The sequence below is a fragment of the Eretmochelys imbricata genome, chromosome 13, assembly GCF_965152235.1.
Source record: "Eretmochelys imbricata isolate rEreImb1 chromosome 13, rEreImb1.hap1, whole genome shotgun sequence".
NCBI classification, from domain to species: Eukaryota; Metazoa; Chordata; order Testudines; family Cheloniidae; genus Eretmochelys; species Eretmochelys imbricata.
This window is the reverse complement of record NC_135584.1, coordinates 20,123,351-20,143,221: the sequence shown is the minus strand read 5'-3', so window position 1 is coordinate 20,143,221 and position 19,871 is coordinate 20,123,351. Positions and strand designations below refer to the sequence as shown.

Sequence of the window (19,871 nt, the reverse complement as noted above, 5' to 3'; positions counted from 1 at the left end):
TTAATTTTCATGCACTACCATGGATACCTGTGTGTAGTGTAAGTTTTATTAGCTGTGCATACAGCTGATAATGTACAAAAACAGTAAACTGACATGCAAATAGAAGCCAGGTTGGGGCTATGTTGGAAAGCAGGACCTACATTTACAAGTTTTAGATTATTAGCAATATAAAGGTGCATGGGTCTGTTAGCAAGCTGTGGGGAAAGTGGGGAGAGGAAGGCCATCCAAACTTGGATAGTTTTCCAACAAACTACTCAGCCTTAAATAGGAACTTTTGAATTTATTTCCAGACACTGGAAAAAATGTTCAGGAGTGCCTAAGGTAACTTGGGCACAGAGCTTAAGTTTCTTTCATTGAGAAATAGGCGCCTCTATGCCCCAGTCACCTAGACACTTTTGAAAAATTGACCTTATTCTATTGATCACACCAGAGATATGACTAGAGGAGACTGGGGGTAAGACAACATCTTTGTTAAGATCTTTTGTGTGTGACAATTATAAAATAGGGAGAACCATCAAGAGTACTTACTACCATTATGAAGAATGCTTAGTCATATTTATGCATATTCCCCAGATACATACTGTTTGAGGCAAGGGATTCAAACTCCATGCACAAACATTTGTCATGAGAGGTCACAGCATTAGGCTAGCTGTCCAGTATAAGTAACTTCACTGCAATGTACCTGACAGAATATGATTTGGGAAAGAATTACACTACACCTAAGCATTTTGGCAAACTAGCATAAGTGTGAAACATAAGAAAAAGATCCACTATTGATTAGTCAGATTATAACCCTCTCTCCACTGACTGATCCCCACCCTTCCAAAACTGTTGAGCTCTGGTCTTGCAGTCAGATGCAGAGCTGTGGCTTCTGTGATGAGAAATTAGTTATTGAAATTTCCAGGGACTGACTGACAGGTACACACAGTGCTCTCAGCATCTGCTACGCAAGCCCCATTAACAAGTCAGATAGGAACCTAACAATAGTACCCAGGTCAGAATCTTGTGTGTATTAGCCATCAACAGAAGTCACTGCAATAGATGTTGTTCATATACTGTGTTTTCAACCATTACCATACTCAATGAGTCTCAAATTAAATAAGGATATTTATAGTTCCGTTTCTTCCTCCTCTCCCCCACAACATGAAAATGTACAGGCATGCGCCTAACAGAATGGACATCAAGCAACAGAACCAGTGTCCTCTACTACAAAGTGAGTACAGTAGCAGAGTTTTTTCATTTTCTTAGTGAAAGGAATGATTTAAATATTTGTACCACTTAATTCGAGTCAAGTCTCACAGAGTCCAAATTCTGGACATTACAATAACGAGGTGGTGATTCTACTACCATAATTTTCTGTTGCCACAAGTGTGACAAAGATAAAAAACCACAAGGAACTGATAAATTTTTTTTTATTATTCACTTTTGAATTCTTTTACACTTTCCTGATTATTTTGTGTAAGGTGAAACTAGAACCGTTTAAAAGACATACACAAATCTAGTACATCAATAACCAGGTATTTCTTTTTTGCTATACTATTCTCACAACCACGTGTGTGCTAGCAATATAACCGTCACAGAAGCAAACTTTAGGCAGAATACTGGTCAGTAAAAACAAAGCGAAAAGAGCTACCAGATATACAGACAGGCTCGGTTCCACATTCATCACTACTGCATTTATCAAGCGCCAAGTATTAACTGCACTATTTGTTCAGCTAGTAGAGGGGAGTTTTAAAATCAGTGCATGAAATTCTCTCTCCAGGAGACAGATGGACAGACAAACAGATGAATTCTACAGCTAGGTGAAATGGTAAAGGGATGATACTGGGAGACTGATAGATGACTATTCCTAATCTTTTCCATTGCATTATTCATGCAACTCTTATGAGGTCTTATCTGACTGGACCTATTTGGGAACACAACTAAATGAGGACATTTGGAGTTCTAATATCACAAGTTCCTAACAAGCATTACAAATGTGTAAGGTCTGCATTCCAGTACGAAATAATGGGAAATCTTGAATGTTTTAGGCAATACCAGGATCTGGCTTAAAGTGGCAGACATTAAGAGCTGAAGACTACAGCAGCACTGGCAACTCTCAAACATCTGAGTGAGAGACCTGTCCAATAGCACATTCAGGTCTCTCCATCACCCTGATATCACTTATAATCCACAAATAATGGAACATATGTAGGAGTCCAGAAATTTTTTAATGACGTTTAAAAGCAGGTGAGAGGGTGAGGATGAACATCAATTCAATGGGAGGAAGATTTCTATAAAGTGAATTCAAAGATGGCAGAGTGGAATATTAGAAATTTTTCCAGATAGAGTTCAGAGTGGGAATACCCAAGGAGATTTTAATTCTCCTAAGTGAAATCCAATCTTTGCATTATTTTACTCTTAACAGTATTATCCAAAAAACTAATAAGACCATTCATACAATATTAGTCTTTTCCTGTTGCAAGTTGACAGTAATGCACCAAGAAATCTTACTACTAAAGAACAGTCCGAGTTGTAACTAAGTAATTTACTGTTGTGGGAAGGGGTTTTAGTCATGCATGTTGAATGAGCACTGGACCATTTTTCAAAGTCAAACCCCAATTACTTGCCAATGTAATTTGGAAACCTAGGCTGCTATACTCCCAAAAAACTGAACTCTCAGAAAAGTAAGATTACTTAAAGTGAGCTTTTGACTGAAAGCAGTGCACCAAACTTGGTTAAAAAATGTCTACAGAGTGTGCCTGTTAAACTAATTCACTGAAGTGTGTTACTGAACTGGAATGCCACACAATGGATTGTTTTCCTTCCATGCCCCAGTGTCACAATATAATTTTTATAACTTTCTGTACAACTTTACAACAGAATTGTACTTCGACTATTTTGGTGCCAGATTAAGCTTTCCAGAGTTACATAATTAATATCTAGTTTCTACCAGGAAGAGTTTTGTAAAGTCAGCTGCAATTACAAAACCCATAATCACAGTGTTGAGTTAAAAATATAAACATGGTAATCATAACTGCAAATGTTCATAATAAGTTCAGAATGCAGTTGTATAACCAATCTCCATTTTAAGTACACAAAACACCAACCAATTGTTTTTACCCCACAGACAGTTTTTGCTACGTTGAGGTTGTGAAAGTCGATGTACTATTCTTTTTGCTTGTCGCACAAAGGGATATATGTGTAGGATACAGAGTGACATTGAACATATAGTGAAGCGTGACAGCCATTAGTTCTCTCCCTCCCCAGCATCCCCTTCATCTCCCTGGTTTTCCGATGTCCATAGCTGTAAGAAAATACAAACACATGTTTATGCTGAAAGCATGCAGTTAATTACATTTGTCAGGAAAGGGGAGATGGGGTAATTAGCTGTAGGTTGTGCAATTTTCTTAATGGAAGAATATTAAATGGTTGAATTTAGTGGCAAAGAAAGAATAATGAACTAAAAACAGAAGGCTGGATGGAGTCTTAGGAACAGAAAGCAAATGAAGCTTACAGGCAGTACGCACTGGAGGAAAGTTAGCTTTTGGGAAACGGTCAATAAAAGTGCACCTTTCAATGACAATTGATTGCAGAAAGGCTTACTAACTTGGGCTAGTACAGCAACTGCCATTTTATTTAGCATACAGAGGCAATGGCTCTCAGATAGGTCCAATTACACTAGTTGGTGTGGTGGTTTCTCCATAAGAGAAGTGATTTGTAAAGCAGAGGAATATACAAAACTTCTCATGATAAAGCCTATTTATTAGAGCCTGAAAGCCTAACATTTACAACAGTGACAAGTGTAGTAGTTTGTCCCAGTGATACTTACAGTAAGGTTGTCCCTTAGTAGCTGCATGATCAGAGTGCTGTCTTTGTAAGACTCTTCATTCAGTGTGTCCAGCTCAGCTATCGCTTCATCAAAAGCCTGAAATAGGCAATACAGTTTAACAGAGCAAAGACACCAGATTTTCAAATTCTGTACTCATCTGAATTCAGTTTCATTTATACAGATAATTTTTTTCTTAAAATTTTCCCATATTACATTTAAAATTCAGTGGGGGGAGGGGGTACAAAAAACAAAGATAAAAAACTAGGAGTATTTTTCCTCTCCCCAAAAGAAAAAAGTACTAGCCAGGCTCAACTACAACAAAGTGAAGACCAGGCCACTGGCCGACTGGAAGAATTCTATTTTGTTACGTGAGTTTTAAGATTAATTCTTGAACCAGGCCTACTTCCCAGACCAGCACAGAATATTCAAGAAGTGAATGTGCTCACTCCCACAGGATGGACAGCTTCACATGGCTCAAAACCAACCCACCCACCCATTTAAAGAGCAGCATTGTCAGACAAGTTCCTTAGAGTGTCTTCACTAAAAATGGAGGGCTCAAAGGTTTGAATTAGAAGCAGTGGGCATGTAGAGCTAAAGCTGAAAAATTAGAGGTATCTTCAGGGTCATATCTGCTGCACATAGAAAGGCAACTAAAGACATAGCAAACAGTGTGACAGTGGAAGAAACAATGTATTTTCCACTAAAGACTAATATGACCATAGTTGCCACCAACTTGTTTTATAAAATCTTCCATCAAAATCCATGCAGCATGTTTGACAGCTGCCATGAATAAGGCCCCTTTTTCTATTTAAATAGATTTCTATCACAAACGCAACCACATTTGTAAAGCAGATTGATTTACAGCCCAATAACTTAAATAGCTGAACTAACAGTAGTAAGTGCATTGCAAGGGAAAAATCTCTTCTTGCTACAGAATATTAGGACCCTGAACAAAGTGCACTGTACGTATATGCTAAGTAACTCTGAATGCCATCATTATCCAAGCTGTTTCTTGACAGTTTTCAATTGAAGCAAGTAGAGGTGAACTAATAAAAATACCACATGGAGCTATTCACCTCTCAGAAAGAGATTTGGTCTAATTTTAAGGAGAGGTAAAAGACAAAAACGAACTCACTTGTGATCTATTTGGGCACAATTAAATCATCAAATAGTTTGCCGCACCAATCAAACCAAAGCGGCTTTGGTCTTTGAAGAGGGACTGGGATGTTACAAGTCATGAATGGAGAGCACTGGTAAAGTCGCACTGGTAAAGTCACACTGGAGAAACTGCCCCATCAAATTTTTGAAATATGCTCAACTAAAGACAGTGTTATTATTTTCAGTTTTAGGAGCTCTAGATTAACACAAACATTTTAAAATTTCCAAAACAAGTACTTTCTGGGAGAATCCTGTGGAAGTGTGAAGAGGGCAGCTTGTCTTATTCCTCACAGGGTAATTGTCAATAGTCTAGTATGCTTTTGCTGGTTTATGTGAAAATATATTAAGATACAGATATTAGTGTGAAAGGAGGCCAGCAGCTCTGAGGCAGGCATCCTCCCGCTGACAGAGTACTCTTGAAGGAGAATCTAGTTGTTTTTAGAAGAATAGATCACTCAAAATTACCTTCAGAGGTAGTACTGTACACCTTTAATAGTTTTCACCTTCAATAGTTTAAAATATTGATGAGTCTGCTTACCGTCTTTGCCAGACTACAGGCTTTTTCAGGGGAATTTAATATCTCATAATAAAAGACAGAGAAATTGAGAGCCAGACCAAGCCGAATGGGATGTGTAGGTTGCATCTCTTTCTTGCTAATTTCAAATGCCTCCTGGTAAGCCTGCTGAGAGTTTGATACCGTTGCTGTAAAAAGCGATTTCGGTAAGATTAATACATGGTAAGTCACTACATCTCTTATTTTATCATTGTGTATTTAAGGTAAGGATTATTTATCATCATCTCACTCTGGGCAATTTAGGAACTTTGGACATCTGGTAACAATTCCAATTAGAAGGTTAATAAATATCTACATGTAAAAAACAAGCACAGAGGGATTTCCTTCAATAATTGTAATGGTAAAAATCTAACAATAAAACTAAGCTATTAATGCAGGAGTGCTCATAAGATTTAAAATGCAACAACCCAAACAAAGATTAAAAAACCATCAGACAAAGTTGTGGTTAGTACTGTTGAACTCAAACTGCATTGTGTTTAAAAGCTAGAAGCCAACAGAGGAACAGGAAATAGTTCTGGAAGGTAAATGCTGAAGAAAACTTGGGAGTGGGAATTCCCTAATGAGCCATTCCCTAATGCTTCTGAGAAGGAAGGGTCCAAGAGGCAACCTCTTGTCCTGAACTCCATGGGTTAAAAATTGGGAGTACAGAGGAACTGTGAGTGCCCCCTCCCCAGGCTGATGGGTAGCACAACAAGCTCTAGAGGGACTGTGTAGCCCTGTGATCCTGCTCATAAACAGCACTGACTGCCCACGGACTTCCAGGCAGAGTTCAAGTGAAGTTGAAGTTACTTCAACCAGTGAAGTTACTTCAGCTAGATCCCCTGATATAATTAGGAGGGTACGACTGGCAGGGCATTTTCCATGAGGAAATAATGCATTCCTCCTCTCAGGCTACCAGATCCTGGATTTGCTGAACTTTCAGACAGGTGGAAAAGCCTTTCCAGGGATGGGAGGAGAGACATTTGGGGACAGAGCAGGCTGAATGAGGGATGGCAGTGTGTTTGGCTTGATGTTAATTACAGAGACTCACCTATAATGGGTTTTTTGGGGGTGAAGGGGGGGCGGTTTGGTCAGAGCTACGACACTGGCAGACCATGTGCCAGCTCATGTCGAAGCCCTAGGCCTATTCACTTGTGTATTAGTATATATCAAAGTGATTGTTAAATGTATAAGAGTGTACTTTATGTTTTAACTTCATGAAAACAAATTGGATGTTACTTACATTGTTTTCACGTATCTGTAGCCTGTTATAACATAGTAGCAAACATTTACATTGTGTACACCCCTGTAACTAAATAACCCAAATGAGAAAGAAGCATTATAGAATGCAAATGAAGAACTCTAACAGAAAAGATCTATTTTCAAAGCAAGTGCTCATTGTGTGATGATGATGATGAGAGGTCAAAGACTCAAAATGTATTCCTCACGCTCTGTCAAAGAAAAAAAACATGTGGGTACTGACACTGTCAGCTTGTTTTCTGTGAGAAGAAGCTATAAGTATGGATTCAAGGAAAGATCCTGCATCTCTGGACTGCTTGGACTAGTATGGGAAAGTGTACTAGATGCAAAGCAGAGATCCCCAGAGACAACCTGGGTATCCTGAAAAGACTTTTTGGAAACTGGAAGTTTATTACATCACTGCCACCATTTGGAATTACAAACTGTGAGTCACCTGTACGTATATTTTACCTGTTTTAACCTCTCAATAACACATTTCCTTTTCTTAGGTAATAAACCTTTAGTTAGTTTACTATATAACTGGCTACCAGCATGGTCTTTGGTATAAGATCTAGAGTACCAACTGACTGGGGGGAAGTGACTGGTCTCTCGGGCCTGAGAGCAACCTTATGTGGTGTGATTTTTGGTTTAAAGAGACCTTTTCTCACAAAGTCCAGTTTGCCTGTGTGGTAAGATAGGCTGGAGAGTCTAAAGGGACTATCTGTGACTCCATGGTAAGACCGTTATAGTGATCCAGGAGTTCACATATGTCACTGGCTTGGTGAAATCTAATTATAGAACACACCACCAGCTTGAGGTGTCTTCTCTGTTTTCTGACAATCTGCGCTGAGGAAGACACTCCAGAGAAGCATGACAAGAGCAACTAGCACAATGCTTGTTTTCAATAGTTAGTGAACGTTGAAATCTATATAAATACTCCTCACTGAAAACAAACATTTCTCTCCATACTTCATTCTGCTTAGTGGCCATTTGACTTCTGATCGGGGGGAGGGGAGGGGCGTGTGTGTGTGTGTGTAAAAAGATTTTAACTCTACCTACTTTGTTTGCTGTCCCCAGATGCCACCTCCGAAAGATATCTGAAGTAATCGCCTTTCATTTTCAAATAGAAGACCTTGCTTTCTGGCTGTGTGGCATTGACAATAAGGTACTTATCCAAGAGTTCCTGAAAGAGGAAGCATCACAGATGCTTTTGTCATGAAAGTCACAGGAGTGATAAACCTACACACACGAAGTTTATTATCCACTACCAAAGCGCAGAGAAAAATCCACTGGGGAGTGGGAAACTTGCCCTGTTGAGGACCTATACCATTCATTTCTGCAAAATTTCAGCTCTCAAAAAGTTGATAGCCCTCCTGATTGCGAGGACAGCTTTTCATATGCAAACTGATGCAGTGCTGTGTTCATGAGTCCGCAGGTACAGAGCTCCAGGGCTTCCACTGCTATTCGTAATTTTGCTGCTGTTTGGCAGCGTGAGATTCACAAGAGTCTGATTACTTTCACTGCTGCTGTTTAGAACTGTGGACAGCAATGAAGTTGTCTAAAGCTATGACTAGCAATAGAGGCTGCACTTGCGTATTCAGAGGAACAGGACTCAAAAATGGTTGCAAGAGGAGTACCAGGAACCCTCTCCCCTTCACATGCATTAGGATCTTGACTGAGGCAACCACAAAAGAGCAGAATCGCTCAACCCCTAACTTCAGAGAAGCCAGGAAACTGGTATGGGGGAAAATGCTAGCTCCTCTCCTGTCCACAAAAGAATATGGGTAGAGGCTTAAAATTTCAGGTGATTAAAAGACATAGGAGCATCTATCACCCACTCTCCCCCACCAAACAGGAACAGCACCCTGCTAAGAATCCGAGCACCCGAGTGTAAGTGATGGGCTTCTTGCCAGGGCAGCTGGCCACAGATCCTTCTGGTGTCTTCCCCCCTTCTCCCCCAATCATCTTCCATATTAATCTCTGCCTAACAGGTTTTGTGCCTTTGGCTAGTAGATGGTTTTGTTTTGTTATTTGGTAGGTGATAGCACTTTAAGAGAAACTGAATACAGTTACATGAAAGAAACTAGAAGACTCAATTACTAAACCCAGCCAAGTTCTTTACCCAGAGCCATAAGAAATTATCTTCCTGCCTGGATCTTTAGCATCTCAGTAAGTGAGGCTCCTTAAGCCTCCCTGGCAATTGGTGCAATGCTAACTACTGTTATTTTTGCTGCTGGATTATTACCAGAACATCATTGCAGATATCCTGCAATTCAGCCTCAATTTTCTCACGATACTCTCTTCCCATCTGCTGTTTCTTCTCATTCCTCTCTGTTTTCTGTTCAATGCTGGAAATTACACGCCAGGAAGAGCGACGGGCACCAACCACATTCTTATAGGCAACAGAGAGTAGATTCCTTTCTTCATTGGACAGTTCATGTCCTTGCTCAGTGACAGCCTTCATAGCAGCAGCCATGTCATCATAGCGCTCAGCCTGTTCGGCCAGTTTGGCTTTCTGTACCAGCTCGCTTTTATCCATAGTTATTCCTTAAAAGGAGAAAAAATAATTTATCTTGATTGCACAGGTTGTGGAAAACAAATGATAAAAGGTAAAAGGGGATACAGTATAAGTCATGATCATAAGTCATAAGTGGGAAGTCTGTCTTCTTCCCGATCAATGTAGTGAGTTACTAGCAGGAGTTTAACTTTATATTTTGGTTATTTCACTAAGAGCAGCATAGAATCATCGGAGTGGAAGGGACCTCGAAAGGTCATCTAGTCCAGTCCCCTGAATGCATGGCAGGACTAAGTATTATCTAGACCATCCCTGACAGGTGTTTGTCCAACCTGCTCTTAAAAATCTCCAATGACGGAGATTCCACAACCTCCCTTAGCAATTTATTCAAGTGCTTAACCATTCTGACAGTTAGGAAGTTTTTCCTAATGTCCAACCTAAACCTTCCTTGCTGCAATTTAAGCCCATTGCTTCTTGTCCTATTCTCAGAGGTTAAGAACAACTATTTTTCTCCCTCCTCCTTGTAACAACCTTTTATGTACTTGAAAACTGTGATGTCCCCTCTCAATCTTATCTTCTCCAGACTAAACAAACCCAATTTTTTCAATCTTCCGTCATAGGTCATGTTTTCTAGACCTTTCATCATTTTTGTTGCTCTTCTCTGGACTTTCTTTAATTTGTCCACATCTTTCCTAAAATGTAGCGCCCAGAACTGGACACAATACTCCAGCTGAGGCCTAATCAGCATCTTCTGTAACATTTAAGGATCACAACCAATCACACTCCTGGAAGAACCTGAACATTACCTTCTCAAATGTGACATTAATACTAATGTTATGTCCAATCATATCAATCTTTCCCCCGCCCCAGACAGATTTCTCCTCCAATCCTCTTTATCTTACCATGACTCCAATCTAACAATACCAGAAGTCTGACAGGAAAGGTTGCATGTTCAAACAGTTACCAAAAAAGAAAACCAGGACTTGTTCATGTTACAGTATTCTCTGGTACTCGTCCATGACAGGAATAATGTTCTTAGAGCAGGAGTATCTGAAACACTGGACAGCTCCTGCTGTCATTGAGCAGCCCTCCTTTGCTTCGATGCAAAATGCAATGCTTCTGTGGATATTTAAAACAGCAAAATAAAGCTGCAGTGTTTGGTACCAGAGAAAATGTTTTTATACTGCCCTAACAGGAAAATTATTTCTTATGTCTGTGTTTCTCTACACATGAGATTTTTGGAGACAATCAACCCTGCTATCCTGCAGCATTTTCAATGTCAACCATATTTTAATACAGAGATTGAGGGAGAAAGGATGTGGCACATGACAGTCATGCAATTGTAAAGTAATTGCTTACGTGGAAAGAAACATTCATCTTTTTTGAAATGCAATTTAGCAGCTGGAAATAAGGTCAGACATATGCTATATGACCAACTCTCCACTGAGCACAGTTTAAGAACTTCTGCCTCAGGAAAATGGATGCTGGAGTTAGTAAGGAAAATGGCTTTTCCTCACTGCTATGTTCTATGTGTCTGCAAGGCACAATGGTAACATGTATACAACTGGTTTCAAAGTAGGAGCCCTGTTAGTCTGTATTCACAAAAAGAAAAGGAGTACTTGTGGCACCTTAGAGACTAACAAATTTATTTGAGCATAGGCTTTCGTGAGCTACAGCTCACTTCATCGGATGCATGCACTGAATGCATCCGATGAAGTGAGCTGTAGCTCACGAAAGCTTATGCTCAAATAAATTTGTTAGTCTCTAAGGTGCCACAAGTACTCCTTTTCTTTTTATGTATACAACTAAGTTTGAACAAAGGACTTGTGTGGTATATGCACGGTCACCTTATGGATGTGCCTGTTCTGTGAGCCATTGGATCAATACAGATTTTTTGCTGAAAGAAGCCATCCCAGAAAATGGAGTCCTCTTGCACACGTAGTTCTGCATTAAGTCTAGTTCTCTTTCAAACACAGCTTTTAAACCAGTGGAACATGGCACTTTTAAAGGGTGCCAAATTGATATTAAGATTGCCGCTCTCCCCAAAGACAAAAATAGGTACCCACAGTGAGTTAACTTATTTTACTTCACTAACATAGCTCTGTCTTTGCAGGAAGGCTCGACTCTAGGGAGACGTAGTTGGTTTGTATCACTGGCTACTGCAGACTCCAAATGAGCTCATCACTGAGCCTGCCAAGGAACCACCAGGTTTTGATTTATTTTGGAAAGACTGATGCAGATTGAATCACATCAAGACATCTCATGGAATATGTGGACAAACCCTCTTTAAATGGAAAATGAGGCAAACACCTGTAGTCACCAGGCACAAATGATGGAGCACATCATATCTAAGTGTCCCCTTCGTTCTTTTGCCAGGGGACTGCAGCAACGTGCTGGCTATCAAACTTAGATATAAATTTGTAATCATGTTACCTACCCAAGACGTATGAAAGAAGATGACTCCAAGTAAGGATGCCAAGTGAGAGACAGGTTTTTTTGTAATGCACACACTTAAGCTACATTTGCACTACAAGCTAGAGGTGTGATTTCCCTGCTCGCTGACACATGCTTGCGCTAGCTCTCATTGAGCTAGCATAAGTATAGATAGCATCAGATATCTGGATAATGAAGATAATAATCTGAATAGGATAATGGCAGTGGAGGCATGGCTTAGCCATGTTGAGTATATACCCATGAGGTTCAGGTGGGTTTGTTCTCGAAACAGCTAAGCCATGTCTCCACTGCCCCTAACACTACCGCAGCTCTGCTGCTATTAATATTTGCACTAGCTTGACAAGGGCTAGCACAAGTACGTATATGCGAGCAGGGGAATCATACCCTTAAGCACACAGCGTAGATATAGCCTTAATAAATACACTGCCTAGTAAAAATGTAAGTTGAAAAGACAGATCGGTCAAATAGCAACATTTTTTGGTCACTATTACAACCAGCATGAACCAGTTCAGATGAACTAATGATGTAGAGTTGCAGTGCTCTGTATTTCAAGTCAACAATATTCCACCACCTTCTTGCCGCATCCCAAATTGCTAGACTTTCAATTATGAAATGAATTCAATTTACATGCTTAACACAGTAACTAGTTCACAGCTGGGGACCCCCTAACTTTCACTGTTAATTTGAAGATCAAAGTATGTCTATATAAACAGTGTTTTATAGTGTATGAAAGCCAGCCATAAATACTAAAATATCTCACATAACTGTATGACTCCAATTTCTTCAACCTGCACTGCCTCTTGAGGCATTTCCATTGTAGTCACCTTTAGGTTTACCACAAGCAGTTTACACAATACCATTACCATATGATTTGGATTTTTGTTTTGAAAAATAGTCTGCATGCTGAAATTTAGGGACAAGTAGTTCTAAAGAAGTTTGCATTTTGTTATTAAAAAAGTTTGTGTTATATTCTAGCTGTACTTTTTCAGTAGCACAGCACAAGTAGTGCTATGGATCGCAAAACAAATCACCTGTGCAGCGTTCAGTTTAGGAACTGTGGAGGGTTTATTAACACGATGCTAATATGATATATTTATCTTTAAATGCAAGTCCCTTCATGGCAGTCAGTGGGTTCACTTAAGGGTACATTAGGGAAACCACAGAGGGAATAGGGAAAGGCATAGAGAAGGTACAGAAGAAAGTCTGACAAAATTGACTGTTCAACCCAAACGCAAGTACAAGACATACAAAACATGTTATCTAGCCTTAGTTATTGGACTGTCTAAATTATGTGTACATCTTAAAGACAGCTCACACTACTTACTAAAAAAGTCTGACTTCTTCAATAAGAACTTCATTAATTGTGTACATTTGTACCAGAGTCTGAGATGCCAGTGTTGGAGCCTCAATTTATTCGTTGATTTGACTATTTTAACTTGTCCTAAAATCTTTTATTGTTAGTAGGTTTGCTACAAAAGTATGAAGTGCTGTTCAGTAAAACGAATTTAACATAATTCAAATACCACAGTGTTTTCTTCCAAGAAAGGCATTGCCCCACACCAAAATGTGGATAATCTGGCAGTACGCACCTACCATCACTCTCACTGAAGGGTTTGCTGTATAAAGGAACACTGTTAGAGACTTGATTCTCCATTGCTTACCTTGTTAGAAGCTTGGAGAAGGGCTTTGCAGAGCTATGATGACTTGGGCTCCATAAGAGGTAAGTGTTTGCCAGAAGGAAAAAAAAGACACAAGGAAAGGAGTGATGTTTGAAAAAAAAAAAAAAAAAAAAAACCCAAAAAAGCCACTATCAGTTATAGCTGGTCCCTCCCATAAAGGAGCTGAAAGCTATGTCCTTCCTAACAATAGATTAGTGTGCCACAGCCTGGAACAAGCATCTCTGGGATGCCTGGGCTGGACATGTTCTTAGGCCACAAATGGAAGGCACCAGTGGTGATTACCTGCAATTAAGAGTATGGCTACACTTGCAGATGTAGAGCACTTTGAGTTAAACCAGCCTTCCGAGAGCGCAGTAGGGAAGGCGCTGCAGTCTGTCCACACTGACAGCTTCAAGCACACTGGCGAGGCCACATTTGCGGCACTTGCAGTGGCATTGGGAGTGGTGCATTATGGGCAGCTATCCCAGCATGCAAGTGACTGCAACGTGTTTTTCAAATGGGGGGGCGGTGGGGTGGAGTGTGAGAAGGAGTATGTGGTGTGTATGTGGGGGGAGAGAGAGTGGGTTTTGGGGGGGGCTGAGAGCATGTCAGCATGCTGTCTCGTAAGTTCAGACAGCAGCAGACCCCCCCTCCCGATCCCCGCCTCTCTCTCTCACACACAGCATTCCACAGTAATGGTTGCTTTGTCTCAGAGCAGATAAGCAGCCGGCTGTCAGAAACGGAGATTTCAAAGGGCATATCCGCATTCCTGCAGCGATTCAAAAACAATGACAACAGTGGCCACTTGACTTAAGGGGATTATGGGACATTGCCGGAGGCTGATCAGAGCGCAGTAACGCAACACCTCGTTCACACTGGTGCTGTGGCGCTCCAGCGGGGGCACAGCAAACATTATTCCACTCGCCGAGGTGGAGTACCAGCAGCGCTGTAGCCACGGAGTCAGAGCGCTCTATGTACCTTCCCAGTGTGGACAGGTAGTGAGCTAGTGCACCCGGGGCTCCTTTATTGCATTGTAACTCGCAAGTGTAGCCAAGCCCTAAGAGCAGTACATTCAACAACGACTGTAGTGAGAGACTGACAGGAATTGTCTAATGTAGCATAGATACTTTTGGGGAGAGGGGTGGGGCTGTTGCAAGTCATAGCCATGGAAGAGTTCTGAGAACAGGGCTTGTTAATTCTAAGTAGAAGGTGAGAGACACTAGTACTTTTCAGATTTTTAAGAGCATGCTAAACCAGGGCTTAGAACCCCTCCAAAAGGCAATGATTGCATCCTATCTCTGATCAAGAATGCCAGCAACCAGAGTGTTCAAAGGTTGGAAGCACTCAATAAGCACTCAGATACCAGAACTTTGAATCTAATGCTCCTATGTATTAACCACTGAAGCCATCACCCTTCTTCCCACTCCTGCAAGCTGAGAAAATATCTAGGTCCTGTCTAGCCTAGGGTCCAACACCACAACCAGGTCAAGTGATCTTAAAGGTATTAAACTGTGTCTACAAGGGAATTAAAAGGTTTCAGCTGAGTTTGCTTGCTCATGTAGACATGACCTGGATTGGATTTCTTTTTAATAATTGTACTGCCAGAGGTAGGTATCTGTAAAAGACACTAGTTTATAGCTGCCCCTGGCTCCTTTAGGTGAGAGGGGAAGTAAGGAGCGGGAGAAAGCCACAGTCATTTTAGAAAGGGCACCCAAGGTCAAAGTAAACCCACAGGATTTGCAAGCAAGGACAAAGGTGGTGAATTTGGGATTTATGTAAATTTTAATGACAGTTGAGATAAAAATGTTTAGACACTCAACATTCCCCACCAGATTACAAGAGATCTATGATAAACCATATTTTAGGCCCAAGTTACTTGACAGTGATCATGCCTGCTTTTATAGGCTCTGCTGCTTCCAACCTTCATGAGCTATTCAAGACCAACCGTCAAATCAGATCAGATGTAACTGCATTTAAACACTGTAGAAAGTAGATGAAAAACTGGCAATGAAAAATATCTGACTTACATAATATATTGAACTGGCAAAACAGTACTAATAAGCCTTCACTGTCCTGAAGTTTGCTTTCAATGACCTGCTCTTTTGATGCCAAATAGGTCATTGATCCTTTTTTAATAGTTTTAATGCTTGTTAGGTAGAAATAATTAGACAAACATTTCTCCATTAGAAAAGATTTGGGAAAGAAAGGAATGCAATTATTGGTTTGCCATATACGTCAATAAGAAGTCAGACAGAAAAGTGGGTTAATACACTAACCTTTCACTTTTGGAGAAATTAGTTTAAATCTAGATTTGGTCACAAGGGATAAGTTTGGTAGTTTCAGACTCATATGCATTTATTCCCATCACAAAACTGCTACAAAATTTAGCACTGGAAGAGCAGAAGAATAGTATAGGAGATATTTGCAGATCTACCTACCAAAAGTGAACAGCCCCTCAACATATCTGATTTGGTTTTAGCTGGTGACATTAATGCGGCAATTCACCCCCAAATGAAAAATCCATATCAATTACATAGCATCCCACACTCTAGTTCCATAAGTTTGGAGCCTAGATGGGGATTCAAAAGGAGGCAATTGCCTCCAAAACAAAAGGAAAGGCTTCCTTCATAATTTAGTCATGTGCATGCTAATGCAAGAACAACTGTAGTATTGATAAGAGACAGTTTGGATGATGCAGATGATATCCACCATACAGCTCACACAGCAGGCACCACTGCTGATGTGTACTCTCTAAATCAATGCATTCCTCAGCTCCCTACAAATTAAATACAAGAAGCCTGTTTGCCTTTTAATACCATTTCCCCCCCATTTAGCTAGAGTTGTGTTCTTTATCTTGACCTACGGATTTAGGAGTGGTGAGGAAGAACACTGGAAACTAAATACAGATTACTCACTGACATCAGAATTTCTCATTCATTGCCTTTCCACAAAGAAAAAAATCCATTCATCACTCCAAGCTAATGGAAATAAAGTACCCCCCCCCATGGTAGTATGTATTATTAAAAAGTGACATTTCAGAAAATTGTACATTCCCAGTAAGATTTTACCCAAACACAGAAAGCTAGATTTCTCCTCGATCACCATTAGGTTGACCAGTAAGATTAATAAAACGCACTTTCCATATTCTAGGGCTTTAAACAGGTAGCATAACATGTGGAATATCCTCTCCAACCTTATATTATGCAGCCTTACTCTCTTCCAAAACCCTCAACAAAACTCATTTCTTTCAGTTAGCTTTCCAATGTGCCCATCACCTAGGTGACCAGATAGGAAGTGTGAAAAAATCAGGACAGGGAGTGATGGGTAATAGGCACTTATATAAGACAAAGCCCCAAATATCAGATCTGTCCCTATAAAACTGTGACATCTGGTCACCCTTCTGCCACTCCAAACACTGCCCCAAAATCTTCATTGAAACTTTGAGAGAAAAAACTGACAATAAGTAAGCCTTATGATCTCTTTCTGCACAATCACCTTCCTATATATACACAACCCTTTTCCCACATCTTTTTGTCACCCCTTGCTATGTTATTTACTTAGGGCGTGTCCTCACAGGGAAGTTAGGGTGAAATAAGCTAGGTTGTGAATTTAAAGCCCAATAGCTATTCCACTCTAGCTCCGCACATTAGGGTACCTTTACACACCAGTCGGGAGGTGTGACTGCAGCATGCATATGCATTCCCTAACTAGCTTTGATCTAGCTAGCTAGCTAAAAATAGCATTGAAGCCAAGGCAGCACAGGCTAGCCCTTGAGTGCAAGCCCTCTGGGACACTAGATATGTATTCAGGTGACAAGCCCATGCCGCTGCAGTTTCACTGCTATTTTTAATGGGCGAGTTAGAGCCAGGTATGGCTACATGTGCTGCAGTCACATCTCCCAATTGCTGTGGAGATATACCCTAAAAGAGTATCTTTTTTCAATTTAGCTTAATCCACTTGCAAGGTCGATTAAGCTAAATTGGACAAAGACACCCCTACTACAGAATAAGAGTGTCCATATGTGGAGCTAATGCAGAATAGGTATTGCATATTAGCTATTCCAGGCTATTTCCCCATGTAAGCAAGTCCTTAGATTGTAAACGCCTTGGAGTAGAGACCTTTCATTCTGTCCAAACTATTATGCACATCTATAGTGCTATATAAATAAAGGACACTTACAAGTGGAAACAGGAAGGTATATAATGTACTTAACATGGTTAGAATTTTGTTCCAACTATTATAATCATTTCTGGCTAGGGTCCAGATGAAAGTAGTGAGTTTCCCCAAAAACATCTTCCCTCAGGTGTAAAACTCATGCCAAAATAAATGTGTTCATATTACAGCAAATCACCTTCACTAATATTAAAGTGAAAGTATTTCTATTACAGGATGGGATAAGTCTGTTGCAAAATAAAAAGCCATGCCACTGCAATGCTTTAGTTTTAATGTAATGTGTATCGGGACACTAGCCTTCTGTCTGAAGAACATAGTTCCAAACCTTATTTATGTGCCAGTTGTGCCTTCCAACTCAGTCTCATCCTAGTCTATTTGTGCACATAACAAAAACCACACACTTAGCCTGCTCTGCTTAAAAGCTAGTGAGAACCAGAATAGCAAGGATATTGCAGGTCAGAAGATGGTGCACTGACAAAACTGAGTGTGCAAGTGTGTGGACCCCATTTGCTTTAATGGTGTTTCACTTCCTGCATATCAAATTAACTCAAAATCTAAATATAGGTACATGGCCAGGACACTTCATTTGCAATCAGCTATTTGCTAGTTGCCCACCACTTTGGGATCTAAGACCCAAAAATAAATAGTGTTTTCTCCCTCTGGAAGGGTGAATTTATACTTTCAAGGCTTTTTTTTTTTTTTTTAAAATGGACTCTATTCTGGGGAACTATCAAAAAAGATACATCCTCCTGCATAAAATGCTCTGAGACAGTTCGTGAGACTTCTGATTTAGGTAACCTAACCACTCCTAAAGCTATAAAAGTTTTACAGCCTTATAAATGTTTTCAAGCTATTGAAGTTTCATGTACAGTACAATTTAGCTTTTAAAGTATTATATATCTTTCAATTTGCTTCCTTGTTTGGAACAGTTACTGTAACTTCAAAAAGACTAAATGAAATAAATTACTACATTTTAGTTGGAATCTTCACTCAGTGACAATGTCTGCATGGCACTGATACTTGCACTATACAAGATAACATCTGTGGATTACAACCTCATCAGGGCAGTTTATGGGTTTTTCTAAGAAGTCTTACAAGTTGTGCCTGATGCCCAAACCAGTATTCTTTCCTCCTCCTGCCTGCCTACATTTAGTTCTGCTTTGTGCCACAGCAGAGGCTAGTAATAAATAATATACCACCTTTGTTATTTGTATTACTATAACATCTAGCAGTCCCAGTCATGGACCAGGACCCCATTGTGCTAGGCACTGTATCTGTGCTCTTACACCCACCTATTATTCTATAAAGATATCAGGGCTGCATCCCTACCTCCTCCCTATTTGTTTGAAACAACACCACGAGTACCTATGTGAAAAGGATGCTATGAAGTGCCATGGACATTATTGCCATCTCCTGAACACAGCAAGAGATTTTTATTCAAGGTAGGCAATGCCTGCAGCACAGGAATCTGATCTGTGTGGAGCAACACGGCGGGGGCCCCCAGTGCAGGCAGCTGGGCATCCTGGCCCACGACAGAGAGATCGCAGGGAGCCTTGGGAAGGAGAGGCCTAGAATCAGACCGGAAGGGGGAGGCTCATTTCCCAGCCGGTAGGAGCCGAAGGGTGGCAATCACGGCCAAGGGAGCAGCCCCTGCCAGCGACGCCTGCTGCACACAGGTGTGCGAGGCCAGCCTAGCCCTCGGGGGAGAAGGTGACTCAGCCTAGGTGGGGCTGGGCTGAGGGAGGCTAGAGAAGGCGGTGCTGCCAGCTCAGGCCCTGCAGGCAGCCTGGGAGGAGGGGAGTGGGTCACACCGTTACCTGGGCGGCTTCACTTCCCCGCCCGGCTCCCCGGAGAGACACGAGCCACTGCAGCCCGGGGTGGGGGGCCGCCCCCCAGCGCGGCCTGCGAAGGCCTCTGCCCGCCGCCTGCCCCTCCCACCCCGGGCCCTGCCACCCCCGAGAGAGGGAGGAGCTGGGCCGGCCGAGGCTAGGGGACCTGCCCCCTCCTACTTCCGCGAGCCCTTGGGCCTGTCGGGCCGCGCAGCGCCCTGCCTCCCACACGGGGAAGAGGGAAGGGGCGAGGCCCCGAGGCCTCTTCGCGACTCCCACCCCCCGTACGCTGTCCCCGGGGCGATGGGGATGGGCCCGAGACCCTCACCTGGCGGAGGGCTCACACCTCGGTCCCGGGCGGCTCAGGAGACTCCGAGAGCGGCGGCCGCTTCGCTACCGCACACACCCTGCGGCGGCTCCAGCACCCCCTTCCGGTGCCAGCCCCACGCCCCTTCCGCTGCCGGAACACGCCCCATTCTCC

General features: G+C 41.5%; 1 protein-coding gene across 3 annotated transcripts; it reads right to left on the bottom strand.

Moving 5' to 3' along the window:
* Positions 1 to 1,395: 1,395 nt before the first annotated feature.
* On the bottom strand, positions 1,396 to 19,860 carry YWHAB (tyrosine 3-monooxygenase/tryptophan 5-monooxygenase activation protein beta). Of its 3 annotated transcripts, none has more exons than XM_077831671.1 (6): positions 19,719 to 19,860; positions 9,007 to 9,308; positions 7,821 to 7,944; positions 5,508 to 5,671; positions 3,812 to 3,907; positions 1,396 to 3,286 (listed from the first exon to the last, which is right to left on the bottom strand). In XM_077831671.1, exons 2-6 carry the CDS (start codon positions 9,298 to 9,300, stop codon positions 3,230 to 3,232), a joined length of 735 nt encoding a protein of 244 aa, XP_077687797.1. In that variant the 5' UTR covers positions 9,301 to 9,308; positions 19,719 to 19,860; the 3' UTR covers positions 1,396 to 3,229. The 3 variants fall into 3 exon arrangements, with proteins under 3 accessions (XP_077687797.1, XP_077687798.1, XP_077687799.1); XM_077831672.1 differs by lacking the exon at positions 19,719 to 19,860 and adding an exon at positions 13,392 to 17,030; XM_077831673.1 differs by lacking the exon at positions 19,719 to 19,860 and adding an exon at positions 10,179 to 10,199.
* Between the last annotated feature and the right edge of the window lie 11 nt (positions 19,861 to 19,871).